General features: G+C 38.1%; 1 protein-coding gene across 5 annotated transcripts in view; it reads left to right on the top strand.

Moving 5' to 3' along the window:
• The window catches only part of FAM169A (family with sequence similarity 169 member A), a 95,949-nt gene that overhangs the window by 50,927 nt on the left and 29,329 nt on the right, over window positions 1-15,693 (top strand). For all 5 annotated transcript variants that reach the window (XM_049865744.1, XM_049865754.1, XM_049865782.1 and 2 more), the window contains one exon: window positions 14,790-14,969. In XM_049865744.1, coding sequence (XP_049721701.1) covers window positions 14,790-14,969 — 180 coding nt within the window. The remainder of the gene's footprint in view (window positions 1-14,789; window positions 14,970-15,693) is intronic.

Here is a 15,693-nt window from a genome sequence, read left to right as displayed (position 1 = left end):
TAACCAGTACACCCACCAGGGTTTCCTGAATGTAGAACATTTTCTTTGTAAACTATGTTAAGCCAGTTGAGCTAAGTGTTTCCTGAGACCATGGTCCCCACAGCCCTCAACCCAGTAATTTGGTCCCTCTGGGAGTTTGGATGTATCTGTGGAGCGTCTATGATCTTGCCTTGGACAATTTGTCTTGGCTTTGCCAGTATTGTGTACTTAACTGTCTTACAGTTCACAAAAATTATCACTTCTCTATTGTCTATTTAGTGTTTTTCCCTTCCACCTCTTCCCTGTCTCATAACCATCGAAGATTGTTTCTATTTGTGTGTAAAGCTTTTCATGAGTTTTTACAGTAGTGACCTCATACTGTTTGTCCTTTTGTGATTGTCTTATTTCACTCAGCATAATGTTCTTCATATTCATCCATGCTGTGAGATGCGTCGTAGATTCATCATTGTTCATTATCATTGTATAGGCGTAGTAGTCCATTGTGTGTATGTACCAAAGTTTCTTTATTCATTCATTTGTTGATAAGTACCTAGGTTGTTTCCATCTTTTTACTATTGTGAATAATGCTGCATTGAACATGGGTATGCATATGTCTGTTCATGTAACGGCTCTTATCTAGGATGTATTCCTCAGAAATTGCTGGATCATTTGGTATTTCTAATTCTAGCTTTTTAAGGAAGTGCCATATTGTTTTCCAAAAATGATTGTACCGTTTTGAATTCCCACCAGCAGTGCATAAGAGTTCCAGTTTCCCTGAAGCCTCTCCAACATTTGTTATTTTCTGTTTTTTTGATTCCTGCCAGTAATGCCTGGGTGAGATGATATCTCATGGTGGTTTTGATTTGCATTTCTCTAATGGCTAGCTATCTTGAGCATTTCCTCATGTACCTGTGGGCTGCCTGAATGTCTTTTTTGGTGAAGTGTCTGTTCATATCCTTTGCCCGTTTTTTAATTGGATTATTTGCGGAGGTGTTGGATTTTCCTGTAGATTTTAGAAGTTAGACCTTTGTCAGATTTGTCAAAGTCAAAAATTTTTTTCCAGTATGTGAGGTCTCTTTTTACTCTTTTGGTGCAGTCTTTTGATGAGCATAAGTGTTTAATTTTTAGAAGATCCCAGTTATCTAGCTTATCTTCTGGTGTTTGTGTGTTGTTGGTTATGGTTTGTATCCTGTTAATGCCGTGTATTAGGGCCTCTAGAGTTGATTCTGTTTTTTCTTCTATGATCTTTGTGGCTTTTGGTTTTTTATTTAGGTCTTTTATCCATTTTGAATTAGTTTTTGTGTATGGTGTGAGGTATGGGTCCTGTTTCATTGAGAAAGTATACTTAAAATTTGCTTTGAAGAGTAAGTAGGACTTCAGTAGGCAGAGGGGAAGGGAAGGAATATTCTTAGTACCTATAGGAATGGATGGAATATAATATATGAAGGAAGGTAATAGAGTTATGAAAGTTCAGAGTTTATTTGGGTCTCCACCCTGAATAGGTTCATGGGATTAAAGGATAGGGGTTGTTGGGTGGGAAGAGGTGATGATAAAGGTCCTGTTGTGAAGAGTTTTAAATATATTAAGAAGTTTGAAATTTTATTATATAGGCAAGGAAGCTATCAAATAATTTTATGTAGGGATGACATGATTAAATATTTTAGGAAGATCATTTTTGCAGCACTTGGATGATGGGTAGGAAAGTGATAGACTGGAGTCAGGGAAGTCAACTAAAAGGGTTGTTTAGTAGTCCAGGTGAAAGAACTAAAGCTAGGTAAGTTGCAGATTTGGGGTGGACAGAGTGCAGTGGCCATATTGCCTGGGACTCTGTTGCCTCATGAGAATTCTGGCTTTGTGCTAGGTATTGGTGGGAAACCTTTAAGATTGAGAATACAAAAGGAAGAGTAGACTTAGTAACAATGAGTTCAGTTTTTGCACGTGTAGAGTTCAGTGTTCCTATGGGACATATAAATAGAGATACATAGAAACCTAAGTCTGAAACATATGGGATATGGATATTTATGTGGACTCTAGAAGTCAACATAATTTAAAAGTGTGGACGAGATTAGTCAGAAGTATTGTACAGAGTGCGTATGTGGAGGTATTTATGAATGTTGGTATAAGAATGTAAGTTCCTGAAAACAGCCTGAAGTTACCAAAACAAAAAAAAAAAACTGGAGGAAGTATGTGAACCAACAAAAGTTACTATCTTATGAGATGTGATTACTGATTTCCTGACAGTTAAAAGTGAAATGTCAAGTCTCCTGGGAGGTAAGAGGCTGCTAGCTGTCCACCAAAAATTTGCGTGACTTCTTCTGTATTGTAGTCATTGACCAGCAGCTTCCTAGTCAGAGATTTATTTCCCACTTTCAAAACTAGATGGAGTTATAAGACACTTTGTCCCAAAAGAATGGAAGATATGCTATGTGTGTCTTCAGGTCAAGGTGGTTAATACCTTTTTTTTTTTTTTTTAATTTACCTTTTTTTAACACTCATCTGTCTACTAAATGTAAAGGACTCTGAAGAACTATGGGATAAAGAACCCAAAAGATAGAAGGAACCTGGGTTCCAGTGGTAGTCTGTTACTTTGGTGGCCCCTGATGAACCATGCTTGCCAGTATTTGTGTCCTCGGGTAGAACCTGAACCTGGTGCCCTTGAGTCAATTCCGACTCATAGTGACCTGATAGGACAAAGTAGAACTACCCCATAGAGTTTCCAGGGAGTGGCAGGTGGATTTGAACTGCCGATGTTCTTGGGTAGCCCACTTAAATTTCAGCCAGCGCAATGACACTCTTCTAAGCCTTAGAAACACCTGGCAGTTTCCAGTGTTGCACTCTTGGAAGCCAGTCACCATGAAGAAATACAGCTATCCCAAGACTTCCATACTGTGAGGAGGACCAAGCAGCCACATTGAATCTAACTGAGACTCCCTGCAGACAAGCCCAGCTTTGTTCTTAGTTACTTACTAGTATAAACTACGATCAGGAAATCAAAAGATGCGTTGCATTGGGCAAATCTGCTGCAAAGACCTCTTTAAAGTGTTGAAAAGCAAAGATGTCACCTTGAAGACTAAGGTGCGCCTGACCCAAGCCATGGTGTTTTCCATCGCCTCAAATGCATACTAAAGCTGGACAATGAATAAGGAAGACCGAAGAAGAAATGACACCTTTGAATTATGGTGTTGGTGGAGATATTGAGTACACCCTGGACTGCCAAAAGAACGAACAAATCTGTCTTGGAAGAGGTACAACCAGAATATTCCTTAGAAGCAAAGATGGTGAGACTATGTCTCATGTACTTTGGACATGTTATCAGAAGGGGTCAGTCCCTGGAGAAGGACATCATGCTTGGTAAAGTAGAAGGTCAGTGAAAAAGAGGAAGACTCTCAATGAGATTGATAGACACAGTGGCTGCAACAATGGGCTTAAGCATAACAATTGTGAGGATGGCACAGGACTGGGCAGCGTTTTGTTCTGTTGTACATAGGGTTGTTATGAGTCAGAACTAACTCAATGGCACCTACCAACGTAAAAACGAACTGCTTGTAGGGGTATGGGAGTGATGGCAGGGAGACAGTTGGGCGGCTGTTACAGAGAGATGAGGTGGTGAGAAATGATGGTGGCTTGGACAAGGTGGTGGGGGTAGAGGTGGTGAGAAGTCAAATTTGAGATAAGTTTAAACGTTATTGCTGCAGGATTTCTGATTCATTGTATACAGGGTATGTAGGAAAAAGAGTAAGGAGGAATTCAAGGTTTTTTGCCTTGAGCAACTTGACGAATGGTGGTGCCATTTATTGAAAAATACGTTTCAGTAGAAGTAGGTTTTGGGGATATCTATGCAAAATATGATTATAAATGGATTATTGGAGTCTCATGTGTAGGTTACTATTTTGTTTACATTTTAAAACAGCTTTATGGAGGTGTTATTTACATAATACACAATTTAAACATTTAAAGTATATGATTCAGTGAATTTGAGTACATTTGCAAGTTGTACAACTATTACCACAGCCAATTTTAGAACTTTTTAATCACCCCAAAAAGAAACCTTCTACCCATTAGCATTCACTCCCCATTTCCTCCCAAATTTACCTGCCCCTAGGCTACCACTCACTGTTCCACTTTCTGTCTCTGTAGATGTGCTTATTCTGGACATTTTCAATAAATGGAATCATATAATATGTGGTCTTTTTTAACTGGCTTCTTTCACTTAACAATGTTTTTAAGGTTCACCCATGTTATAGAACAAATCAGTACTTAATACATTTTTATGGCTAAATAATATATGAATATATCACATTTTGTGTATCCATCAGTCGAACTTTTGGGTTGGTTCTACTTTTTTGGCTATTGTGAATGATAACCGCTTATGAACATTTGTGTACAAATTTTTGTGTAGACGTGTGTTCTTTTTTCTCTCATGTACATAACTAGAAGCGTAATTGCTGAGTCGTATGGTAACTCTGTGTTTAAACTTTTGAGGAACTGCCAGACTGTTTTCCGAAGCAGCAGTGTATGAGAGGCTCAATTTCTGTAGATCCGCTCCAGCACTTATTCTCTTTTTTTTTTTTTTTTTAATTCTAGTCACTTAGTGGGTGTAAAGCTGTATCTCATTGTGGTTTTAATTTGAATTTTGTTAATGACTAATGTGATCGAGCATCTTTTCATCTGCTTATTGGCCGTTTGTATATTTTCTTTGTTTTTTAATTGGGTGGTATTTTTTGTTTTTATTTAAAAAATTTTTTTTCAGCTTTTATTGTGGTATGACTGACATACAAAAAAGCTGCACATATTTGAAGATTACAATTTGATGTGTTTTGGCATATGTATACACCTATAACAGCATCACCACAATCAAAATAATGAACATATCTGCTGTCCTCAAGAGTTTTCTTCTGTCCCTTTGTATTTTATCCTCCCCACCCTTCCGTGTTCCCAAGCAAACACTTACCTTCTGTCTATAACTATGGATTAGCTTACATTTTCTAGAATTTTATGTGGATACATAAATGCAGCATGTACTCTTCTTTTTTTGGTGGGACGGTGGTGGTTCTGAATTCTTTCAGTGTAATTATTTTTAGATTTATCCATCCTATTATAATTCACATACCACAAAATTCACCCTTTTAAGGGCTTCAGTTGAGTGGGTTTTTTTTTTTTTCGGGGGGGGGGTACATTCACAAAGTTGTGCAACCATCACCAGTATCTAATTCCAGAAGATTTTCGTCACCTGAAAAAGAATCCTAATACTTCCTTAACAGTCACTCCCCAATTCACTTACTTACCCAGGTCCTTGAAACCACTAATCTGCTTTCTTTCTGGGTTGTCTTTTTATTATGGAGTTATAATATGTCTTTATCTATTCTGGATACATTTCTATTATTGGAAATACGATTTTGAAAAATTTTCTCCCATTTTGTGGATTGTCTTTTTTTTTTTTATGGTGTCCTTTGAAGCACAAAAGTTTTTAATTTTGATTAAGTACAGTTTATGTACTTTCTCTTTTGTTGCTTACATTTTTGGTGTTGTATCTAAGAAGGCTTTGCCTAACCCAAGGTGACAAAGATTTATTCCTGTGTTTTTTCTAAGAGTTTTGTAGTGTTAGCTATTATCTGTGATAATAGAAATCACTGATAATAGAAATTGCAAACTGCTACATGGCTGCCTTGTAAACATTCTATTATCCATATGGAGTTGTTATTGCTGTTGGTAGGTGCTGTTGAATCCATTCCTACTCATAGCGACCCCTTGTACAACAGAATAAAACACTGCCCGGTCCTGCGCCATCCTCAGAATCATTGTTATGCTTGAGCACATTGTTACAGCCACTGTGTCAATCCATCTCTTTGAGGGTCTTCCTCTTTTTCGCTGACCCTCTACTCTACCGAGCATAATGTCCTTCTCCAGGGACTGACCGCTCCTGATATGTGTCCAAAGTATGTAAGACGTAGTCTTGCCATCCTTGCTTCTAAGGAGCATTTTGGTTGCACTTCTTCAAAGATATATTTGTTCATTCTTTTGGCAGTCCATGGTATACCCAGTGTTCTTTTCCAACACCACAATTCAAAGGGGTCAATTCTTCGGTCTTCCTTATTCATTGTCCAGCTTTCACATGCATATTAGGTGATGGGAAACACCATGGCTTGGGTCAGGTGAATCTTAGTCTTCAAGGTGACGTCTTTGTTTTTCAACACTTTAAAGAGGTCTTTTGCAGCAGATTTGCCCAGTGCAGTGCATCTTTTGATTTATTGGCTGCTGGTTCCATGGGTGTTGATTGTGGATGCAAGTAAAATGAAATCCATGACAACTTCAGTCTTTTCTCCGTTTATCATGATGTTATTTATTGGTCCAGTTGTGATGATTTTTGTTTTCTTCATGTTGCGTTATAATCCATACTGAAGGCCATGGTCTTTGATCTTCGTCAGTAAGTGCTTCAAGTCCTCTTCACTTTCAGCAAGCTAGGTTGTGCCATCTGCTTAATGCAGGTTGTTAATGAGTCTTCCTTCAATCTTTGATGCCCCGTTCTTCTTCATAGAGTCCAGTTTCTTGGATTATTTGTTCAGCATACAGATTGAATTGGTATGGTGAAAGGATACAACCCTGATGCACACTTTTCCTGACTTTAAACAATGCGGTATCCCATTGTTCTGTCTGATCAGCCACCTCTTGATCTGTGTACAGGTTCCTTATGAGCACAATGAAGTGTTCTGGAATTCCCATTCTTCACAGTGTTATCCATAGCTTGTTAGATCCACACAGCCGAATGCCTTTGCATAGTCAATAAAACACAGGTAGACATCCTTCTGGTATTCTCTGCTTTCAGATGGGATCCATCTGATGTCAGCAATGATATCCCTGCTTCCACGTCCTCTTCTGAATCTGGCTTGAATTTCTGGCAGTTCCCTGTTGATATACTGCTGCAGCCACTTTTCAATGATCTTGAGCAAAATTTTACGTATGTGTGATATTAATGATGTTGTTCAATAATTTCCACATTTGTTTGAATCATTTTTCTTGGGAATAGGGATAAATATAGATCTCTTCCAGTAAGTTGGCCAGGTAGCTGTCTTCTAGATTTCTTGGCATAAACAAGTGAGCACTTCAGCACTGCATCTGTTTGTTGAAACATCTCAATTGATATGTCGGTTTCTGGAGCCCTGTTTTTTACCAGTGCCTTCAGCGCAGCTTGGACTTCTTCCTTCAGTACCATTGGTTCCTGATCATATGCTACCTCCTGAAATGGTTGAATGTCGACCTGTTGTTTATGGTATAGTGACTTTGTATTCCTTTCATGTTTTTTTGATGCTTCCTATGTTGTTGAATATTTTCCACATAGAATACTTCAGTATTGGAACTCAAGGCTTGCATTTTTTCTTCAGTTCTTTCAGCTTGAGAAATGCAGAGTGTGTTCTTCCCTTTTGGTTTTCTATCTCCAGCTCTTGGTGCATGTCATTATAATACTTTGTCTTTTGGGGCTGCCCTTTGAAATCTTCTGTTCTGCTATTTGACTTAATCATTTCTTCCTTTCGCTATAGCTACTGTACGTTCAAGAGCAAGTTTCAGAGTCTCTTCTGACATCCATTGTGATCTTTTCTTTCTTGTGTTTCTAATGACCTCTTGCTTTCTTCATGTATGGTGTCTTTCCACAATTCATCAGGTATTTGGTTATTGGTGTTCAATGAGTCAAATCTATTCTTGAGATGGTCTCTAAATTCAGATGGGATATACTCGAGGTTGTGTTTTGGCTCTCGTGTACTTATTCTAATTTTCTTCATTTTCAGCTTGAACTTTCATCGGAGCAATTGATGGTTTGTTCCACGGTGGGCCCCTGGTCTTGTTCTGAATTCTTCCTACTGATGATATCGAGCTTTTCCATCTTGCCTTCCCACAGATGTAGTCAGTTTGGTTCCCGTGTATTCCATCTGGCAAAGTCCATGTGTATAGCTGCCTTTTATGTTGGTGAAAACAGGTATTTGCAATGAAGAAGCCATTGGTCTTGCAAAATTCTGTCATGCAATCTCCGGTATCGTTTCTGTCACCAAGGCCATATTTTCCAACTACCGATTCTTCTTGTTTCCAACTTTCGCATTCCAAACACCAGTAATTATCAATGCACCCGGATTGCATGTTTGATCAATTTCAGACAGCAGACATTGGTAAAAATCTTCAACTTCTTCATCTTTAGCCTTAGTGGTTGGTGCGTAACTTCAAGTAATAGTCATATTAACTGGTCTTCCTTGTAGGCATGTGGATATTACCCTGTCACTGACAGTGTTGTACTTCAGGATAGATTTTGAAATGTTCTTTTTGACAATGAATGCAACACCATTCCTCTTCAAGTTGTCATTGCTGGCGTAGTAGACCATATGACTGTCCAATTCAAAATGGCCAGTACCAGTAGTTGACCATTAAAGCCTAAGATCGATGTTTTATGCATTCCATTTCATTTTTGACGACTTCCAATTTTCCTAAATTCATAGTTCGTACATTCTATGTTCTAATTATTCATGGACGTTTACAGCTGTTTCTTCTTATTTTGAGTCGTCTCACATCAGCAAGCGAAGGTCCAGAAAGCTTAACCCCGTCCATGTCATTAAGGTTGACTCGACTCTGAGGAGGCAGCTCTTCCCCAGTTGTCTTTTGAGTGCCTTCCAGTCTGCAGGGTCTCATCTTCCAGCACTATATCAGACAGTGTTCCACCGCTATTCATAGGGTTTTCACTGGCTAATTCTTTTCAGAAGTAGACGGGTCCTTCTTCCTATTGTGTCTTAGTCTGGAAGCTCAGCTGAAACCTGTCTGCCATGGATGACCCTACTAGAATTTGAATACAGGTGGCATAGCTTCCAGCTTCACAGCAACATGGAAGCCCCCTCTGTAGGACAAACTGACAGATGCGTGGGGGCCATTTGAAGTTAATTTTGGTTTAAGGAGTAAGGAAGGGGGTCCAGAATCATTTTTTTCACATGTGGTTATTCAGTTGTCCCAGCAACATTCATTAAAAAGATCATTCTTTCCCTCATTAAGTTGTCACCCCTCTCAAAAATCAACTGACCATAAATATGAGGGCATGTTTCTGGACTCTCAGTTGCTTTCCATCAATCTGTTTGTCTTTCCTCATGCCGGTACTACACTGTCTTGATTACTGTAGCTTTGTAGTAAAGTCTTGAAATTAAGACGTGGGAGACTTCCAACTTTGTTGTTGTTCTTTTTTTTTTTAATAATTTTTTTTGTTGAAAATATACACAATAGAACATACATTGTTTCAGCCATTTGTACATGTACAATTCAGTGACATTGATTATATTCTTCAAGTTTTGCGACCATACTCATCCTCCTTTTCCAAACTGTTCCTCCTGTATCAACATAAGCTTACTGCTCTCTAAGCTTCCTATCTAACCTTTAGATCTGCTGTTGTCAGTTCGATCCCATGTAGATAGTTCTCTAAAAGAGCGCAATGCTCATGGCAGACATTCTTGACTAAACTATTGTTTGGTTTGAAGAAGACTTCAGAGAATATTTTTGATCTAAGGATTAAGGTTTAAAGAGTATCTCAGGGCAGTTGTTTCAGGGGTTCATTGAGCCTCATTGGCTCGAGAAAGTGTGGGTTCCATGAGAATCTGGAAATTCGTTCCATATTTTCCCCCTTCTGGTCAGGATTCTTCTGTAGAATCTTGAATCAAAACATTTTAGCTTTGCTATTTTTTGAGATTATTTTGACTGATCTGGGTCCCTTGTATTTTCATATGAATTTTAATATCAGCTTGTCATTTTTTGCAAAAAGCCCAACTGGAATTTTTATAGGGATTGCATTCAATTTGTAGATCAATTTGGGTAGTGTCTTAGTTATCTGGTACCGCTATAACAAATACCACAAGTGAATGGCTTTAACAAAGAGAAGTTTATTTTCTCACAGTATAGGAGGCCAGAAGTCTGCATTCAGGGTGCTAGCTTCAGGGGAAGGCTTTCTCTCTCTGGCAGCTCTGGGGAAAGGTCCTTGTCATCAATCTTCCTTTGGTTTCAGAGCTTCTCAGCTCAATGGATACATGCCCCTCCTTCTTCATTCTTGGTGGTAGGAAGTTCCCTCATCTCTCTGCTTGCTTCTCTCTTTTATATCTCCAAAGAGATTGACTCAAGACACAATCTAATCTTGTAGGTTGAGTCCTGCCTCATTAACATAACTGCCTCTAATCCTGTCTCATTAACATTGTAGAGGTAGAATTTACGACACATAGGAAAATCACATCAGATGACAAAAGGGTGGAAACCACACAATAATAGGAATCGTGGCTAACCAAGTTGACACACATTTTTGGGGGACACAATTCAATCCATAACAGGTAGTATTGTGATCTTAACAATATTAAGGCTTCTGATTGATGAGCATGGGCTACCTTTCCTTAATTTAGGTATTCTTTAATTTCTTTTAACATTATTTCATAGTTTTTAGCATGTACGATTTTTACTTTTTTAATCTTTATTGTGCTTTAGGTGAAAGTTTACAGAGCAAGTTAGTTTCCCATTCAGTAAATATGTACGTAAAGTGTTCCATGAGATTGGTTGCATTCCCCACAGTGTATCCACACTCTGCTCATTTCCAACCTGGGTTCCCCATTTCCTTTTGTCTGGATTTTCTACCCCTTTCTGCCTTCTCACTTTGCTCTTGGGCAGATGTTGTCTTTTTGATCTTATTTAATTGAACATGTTCCTCTCAGGGGTTATTGTTTATTTTATGAGCCTATTTCAAGCCTTTTTGGTGAAGTGGTTAGGAGCTTGGCTGGTAACTAAAGTCGGCAGTTCAAATCTACCAGCCACTCCATGGAAACTCGATGGGGCAGTTCTGCTCTGTCCTATAGAGTTGCTATGAGGCAAATTGGAAATGGCTTCAGTTCCAGGTTAGAAGGGCGTTTTAGGGCCACAGTCTCAGAGGTTCCTCCAGTCTCTGTCAGACTTTTTTGTGAGTTTGATTTTTCGTTCTACGTTTTTCTCCTGCTCTCCCCAGGCCTTTCTGTTGTGATCCCAGTCAGAGTGGTTGGGAGTGGTAGCTGGGCACCATCTAGTTTTTCTGGTCTCGGGGTCGTGTAGGCTATGGTTCATGTGGCCCATTAGCCCTTTGAGCCAGTTATTCCCTTGAGTCTTTGGTTTTCTTCACTCTCCTTTCCTCCAAATGGGAAAAGACCAATAGTTGTATTTTAGGTGGCTGCTCACAAGCTTTCAAGACCCCTACTTCTTTTGTTAAATTTATTCCTAAGTGTTTTATTCTTTTTGATGCTATTGTAGATGGAATTATTTTCCCAATTCCATTTTTGGATTGCTCTTTACTACTGTATAGAAATACCACTGATTTTTGTGTGCAGATCTTATATCCTACAACCTTGCTGAACTTGTTTACTATTTTTAATAGATTTTTAGTGAATTCCTTAATATTTTCTCCATACAAGATCATGTCATCTGAAAATAGGGATAATTTTACTTCTTTCGAATATGGATGCCTTGTCTTTTCTTGCCTAATTGCCCTGGCTAGAACCTCCAGTACAGTGCTGAATAGAAGTGCTAAGAACAGACATCCTTACTGTATTCCTCATCTTGGGGATAAACATTCAGTTTTTCACCTTTAAGTATGATGTTAGCTATGAGTTTTTCATAGCTACCTTTATCTTACCTTTATCAGATTGAGGAAGTTGAGTGTTTTTATCGTAAAACAGTGTTGGGTTTTGTCAGATACTCTTTTCTGCCCTTTTTATTGAGGTGATTGTGTGGTTTTTATTAATATCAGCTCTTCCATTCTTTTTTTTTAATTTTTTTTTTTACTGTTCTTTAAGCAAAAGTTTTTGTTGTTTTAAGCGAAAGTTTATGGTTCAAGTTAGTTTCTCATAAAAAAAATTTATACACACATTGTTATGTGACCGTAATTGCTCCCCGTATAATGTGACAGCATGCTCCTCCTTTCCACCCTGGATTTTCCATGTCTGTTCAGCTGGCTCCTAAGTCTTGGATTCTTGATCTTGGATCAAGTCTTATTCATCACAGAGATTAGAAATAGGCATTTGTGGTCATCAGCATTTGGGAAAATGTTAGAAGCCTTGGGAGTGGGTGAGATATTCCAGAGAGAATATAGAGAAAGAGAAGAAGGCCGACGATGGAACTGAAAACCCGATGGAAAGAAACCTGTAGCTATTGAGTCGATTCGGACTCGTAGCAATCCTACAGAACAGAGCAGAATTGCCCCATAGGATTTCCAAGGCTGACAGCTTTATGGAAGCAGACTGCCACATCTTTCTACTGTGTAGCAGCCAGTGGGTTCAAACCGCCGACCTTTCAGTTAGCAGTCAAGCATGTAACCACTCGCCACCAGGGCTCCTAAGACTTAAACCTGTTGCCGTTGAGTTGATTCCAACCCCTAGTGACCCCATAGGACAGAGTAGAACTGCCTATTAGTGTTTCCAAGGAGTAGCTGGTGGATTCGAGCTGCTGCCCTTTTGGTTAGCAGCCAAGCTCTTAACCACCGTGCTATCAGGACTCCTTCTAAGACATAGGGGGAGTATAAATATCACATGGCAATGCCTTAATTTAATGAAAATTTCAGCTAAGGCTGCAGGTTGTGTTTTGAGTTTTTCTGGGTAATTTTGCTACTTTCTGCAGCTGTTGATGTGCCTGAAGACTCTGATAATATGGGAAATTTTTTTGCCCTTTATTTGATTGGTTTGTATAAGGGTAGAACCCCGGGGAGTAGAAGTATTTAAGGTGTAGGCAGTGGAAGAGAATCAGCACGACTTTGAAGTGAACATGTGCGCAAGTAAATAGAACTTTAAACTTTGTGAAGACTACTAGTTCTGTACAAGTTCCATAAATTGACCGTTTTAGCACTGCTTTTAGATTCTGGAATTTACTTTTTTTGTCTACTGGAAGGACTTTTCCTGAAAACAGAAAAAATGCAATTTGGGTGAAATTTCCTACCTGTAACTGGTATTCTTTTGTACGGAACCTGAAGCATGAACAATAATAAACAACCATAGGTCTGTAAACTTCTTATTGAGAACCAAAACTAGTTAGTGCTTTCTCATCTCACTCATTTTTGCTTTGTACTTTGAACCACTACTACTTATAAAGTAATGTATCTTTTAATTTTATAATCACCACTAACAGTTACTATGAGAAAAATCCTGATTTCAAGGCATAAAAACTGATAATAGTTACACTAGTTTTTCAGTGAGACTTCTTGTTAGACTCATAAAAGAAATTTAGGCCCTTAGAAATATCCTATCTGCATGTCAGCAGGGATTTAGGTTCAGTGTTTAATTAAGATCTAAGTGTGTAGCTATGTGTATTACTTATTCTAAATTAGTTGGTAGCCTTGGAGTCTTCTTAGAAAAAATTATTGAAACCTCCTATTTAATAGTAAATACTTCAAAGTATTTGGTTGAACTTAAAAAAAAAGTCTCGTTATATTTATCTGCTCATCAGATGGTATGATTTTAAAAGTCAATTTGCAAGACGTTTGTTACCTGAAATTTTGTTTCTCCTTTGAAGTACATTGTTAGAATTAACTAAAGTCATACGAATAATTTGAGAATAATAGGTTGTTTTATTTGAGGCAGTAGAAGGGGTGGAATATTGACTGATAACCATGAATTAATAGTAAAGTTAATAAAAAGTGAGAAACCCTACCATGATGCCCTCAATTTTGTAAACTATCTTAAGACATATTAAAGGAGTTAGCGTATCTGTTTGCATGGTCAGAAAGACATTTAGACATGTGTTGTTGTTAGGTGCTGTTGAGTCAGTTCCAAATCATAGCGACCGTATGTACAACAGAACGAGAAACGCTACCTGGCCCTGCACCATCTACTTTTGTTTGAGCCCATGTTGGAGCCACTGTGTGGATCCATCTTGTTCAGAGTCTTCCTCTTTTTCACTGGCACTCTACTTTACCAAACATGATGTCCTTCTCCAGGGACTGGCCCCTTCTGATAACATGTCCAAAGCACGTAAAAGACGAAGTCTCACCATCCTTGCTTCTAAAAGGTGTTGTAACTATACTTTTTCCAAGACAGATCTGTTCATTCTTCTGGCAGTCCATGGTATATTCAGTATTCTTGGCCAACGCTGTAAATCAAAGGCATCAATTCTTCTTTGGTCTTCACTTAGGCACTACTTCGTATCTATTTCTCTTATCTATCTCTGACCTTGAACATACAAGATCAATTTAGGAGTATATCTACAGCAAAAAGTTACTGGTGTAGCCATTTCAAAGACAGAAATGTTTCTAATTAGTGATAGTCCTTACAGATCTGGAGAACTGATTTACTTCTTTGCCATCATTAAGTAGATAAAAAACGATACTCATCAGGGGAAAAGTGAAGGGAAACGGTGAATGTTTGGATACCAGTGTTGGAATTAGATACTTGATATATTATAAACCATAGTCATCAGGTATTATTTGAATTTGAAAATTTGATAGTTGATGAGTTTGAAAGTTGTGCAGGTGCACAGACAGTGGTATATATTTGAGATATTCCACAAAACGCTGGTGATTGCTCTGCCCTATATCAGATGATACTGTTGGCAAACATAAAATATGTATGTAGCTCTTCTCATTATCACAAGCATACATCATGATGTGTAATAGCAGCTAGAGGTCTTAAAGTTTATAAATAATTTTGTATTATAGGGCTTATAAATTTCTTTAGCATTTTTCTTGAGGTAGGAAAAAAGCTAAACATTTTTAAAATGACTGTTAACTCGTGTTCACCAAATATATATGTGGCCTTTTAATGTAAAGAACTATTTGATTTCTGTTCTTATGACTGCAGGAAGTATATGTGCCTCATTTCTTACCCAAAGCTACCAACTGCCAGTTCTTGATACAATGTTTGTGAGAAAGAAACACCGAGGCAAAGATTTTGGGCTTCACATGCTGGAGGACTTTGTTGATTCCTTTACGGAAGAGGCACTTGGCTTGCGGTACCCACTGTCCTCTCTCATGTACACAGGTAAATGGACTGTGTTAAAAAATGTTAAACTCTTGTCTCAGTGTCACTTATGACTTATTTCTCTAAAATATTATAAATGTGCATACATTGATATCAAATCAGTTTGGATTTCTTGGCGCTCTAAGGCTTAATTTCACAAGTGTGCCCTTATTTCAGATAGATGGCTTTTTAGGTATATGGTATTTTTTTAAATTGACATATAATTCACAAACGTAAAATTCACCCTTTTAAAGTGCATAATTTCACTGTATGTTTTTAGTATATCCACAGTTGTGCAACCATCAGCACTGTCTAATTCCAGAACATTTTCATCACCCTTCCCCAAAATCCCTGTGTTCATTAGCATTCACTCCCTATTCCCCTATCCCCTAGCAACCACTCGTCTGCTTCCTATAGCTGTACATTTGCCTATTCTGGACATTGTGGATAAATGAAATCCTGTAATATGTGGCCTTTTCTCTCTGGCTTCTTTTTCTTAGCATAGTGTTTTCAAGTTTCATCCATGTTGTAGAATTAGTATTTTATATGTTTTTATGATGGCATAATATTCCGTTGTATGGATATATCATACAATAATGAATTTTGGGGTTGATTCTACTTTTTGGCTTTTACAGGTAATGCTGCTATATGAACATTTATGTCCAAGTTTTCACCTGGACATATGTTTTCATTTCTCTTGGGTACATAGCTAGGAGTGAAGTTGTTACAGTTATAGGGTAACTCT

The sequence above is a fragment of the Elephas maximus genome, chromosome 2 (assembly GCF_024166365.1).
Source record: "Elephas maximus indicus isolate mEleMax1 chromosome 2, mEleMax1 primary haplotype, whole genome shotgun sequence".
Classification (NCBI taxonomy): Eukaryota; Metazoa; Chordata; class Mammalia; order Proboscidea; family Elephantidae; genus Elephas; species Elephas maximus.
Note: the sequence above shows the minus strand (reverse complement) of the source record. Positions and strands in the feature narration are given on the sequence as shown.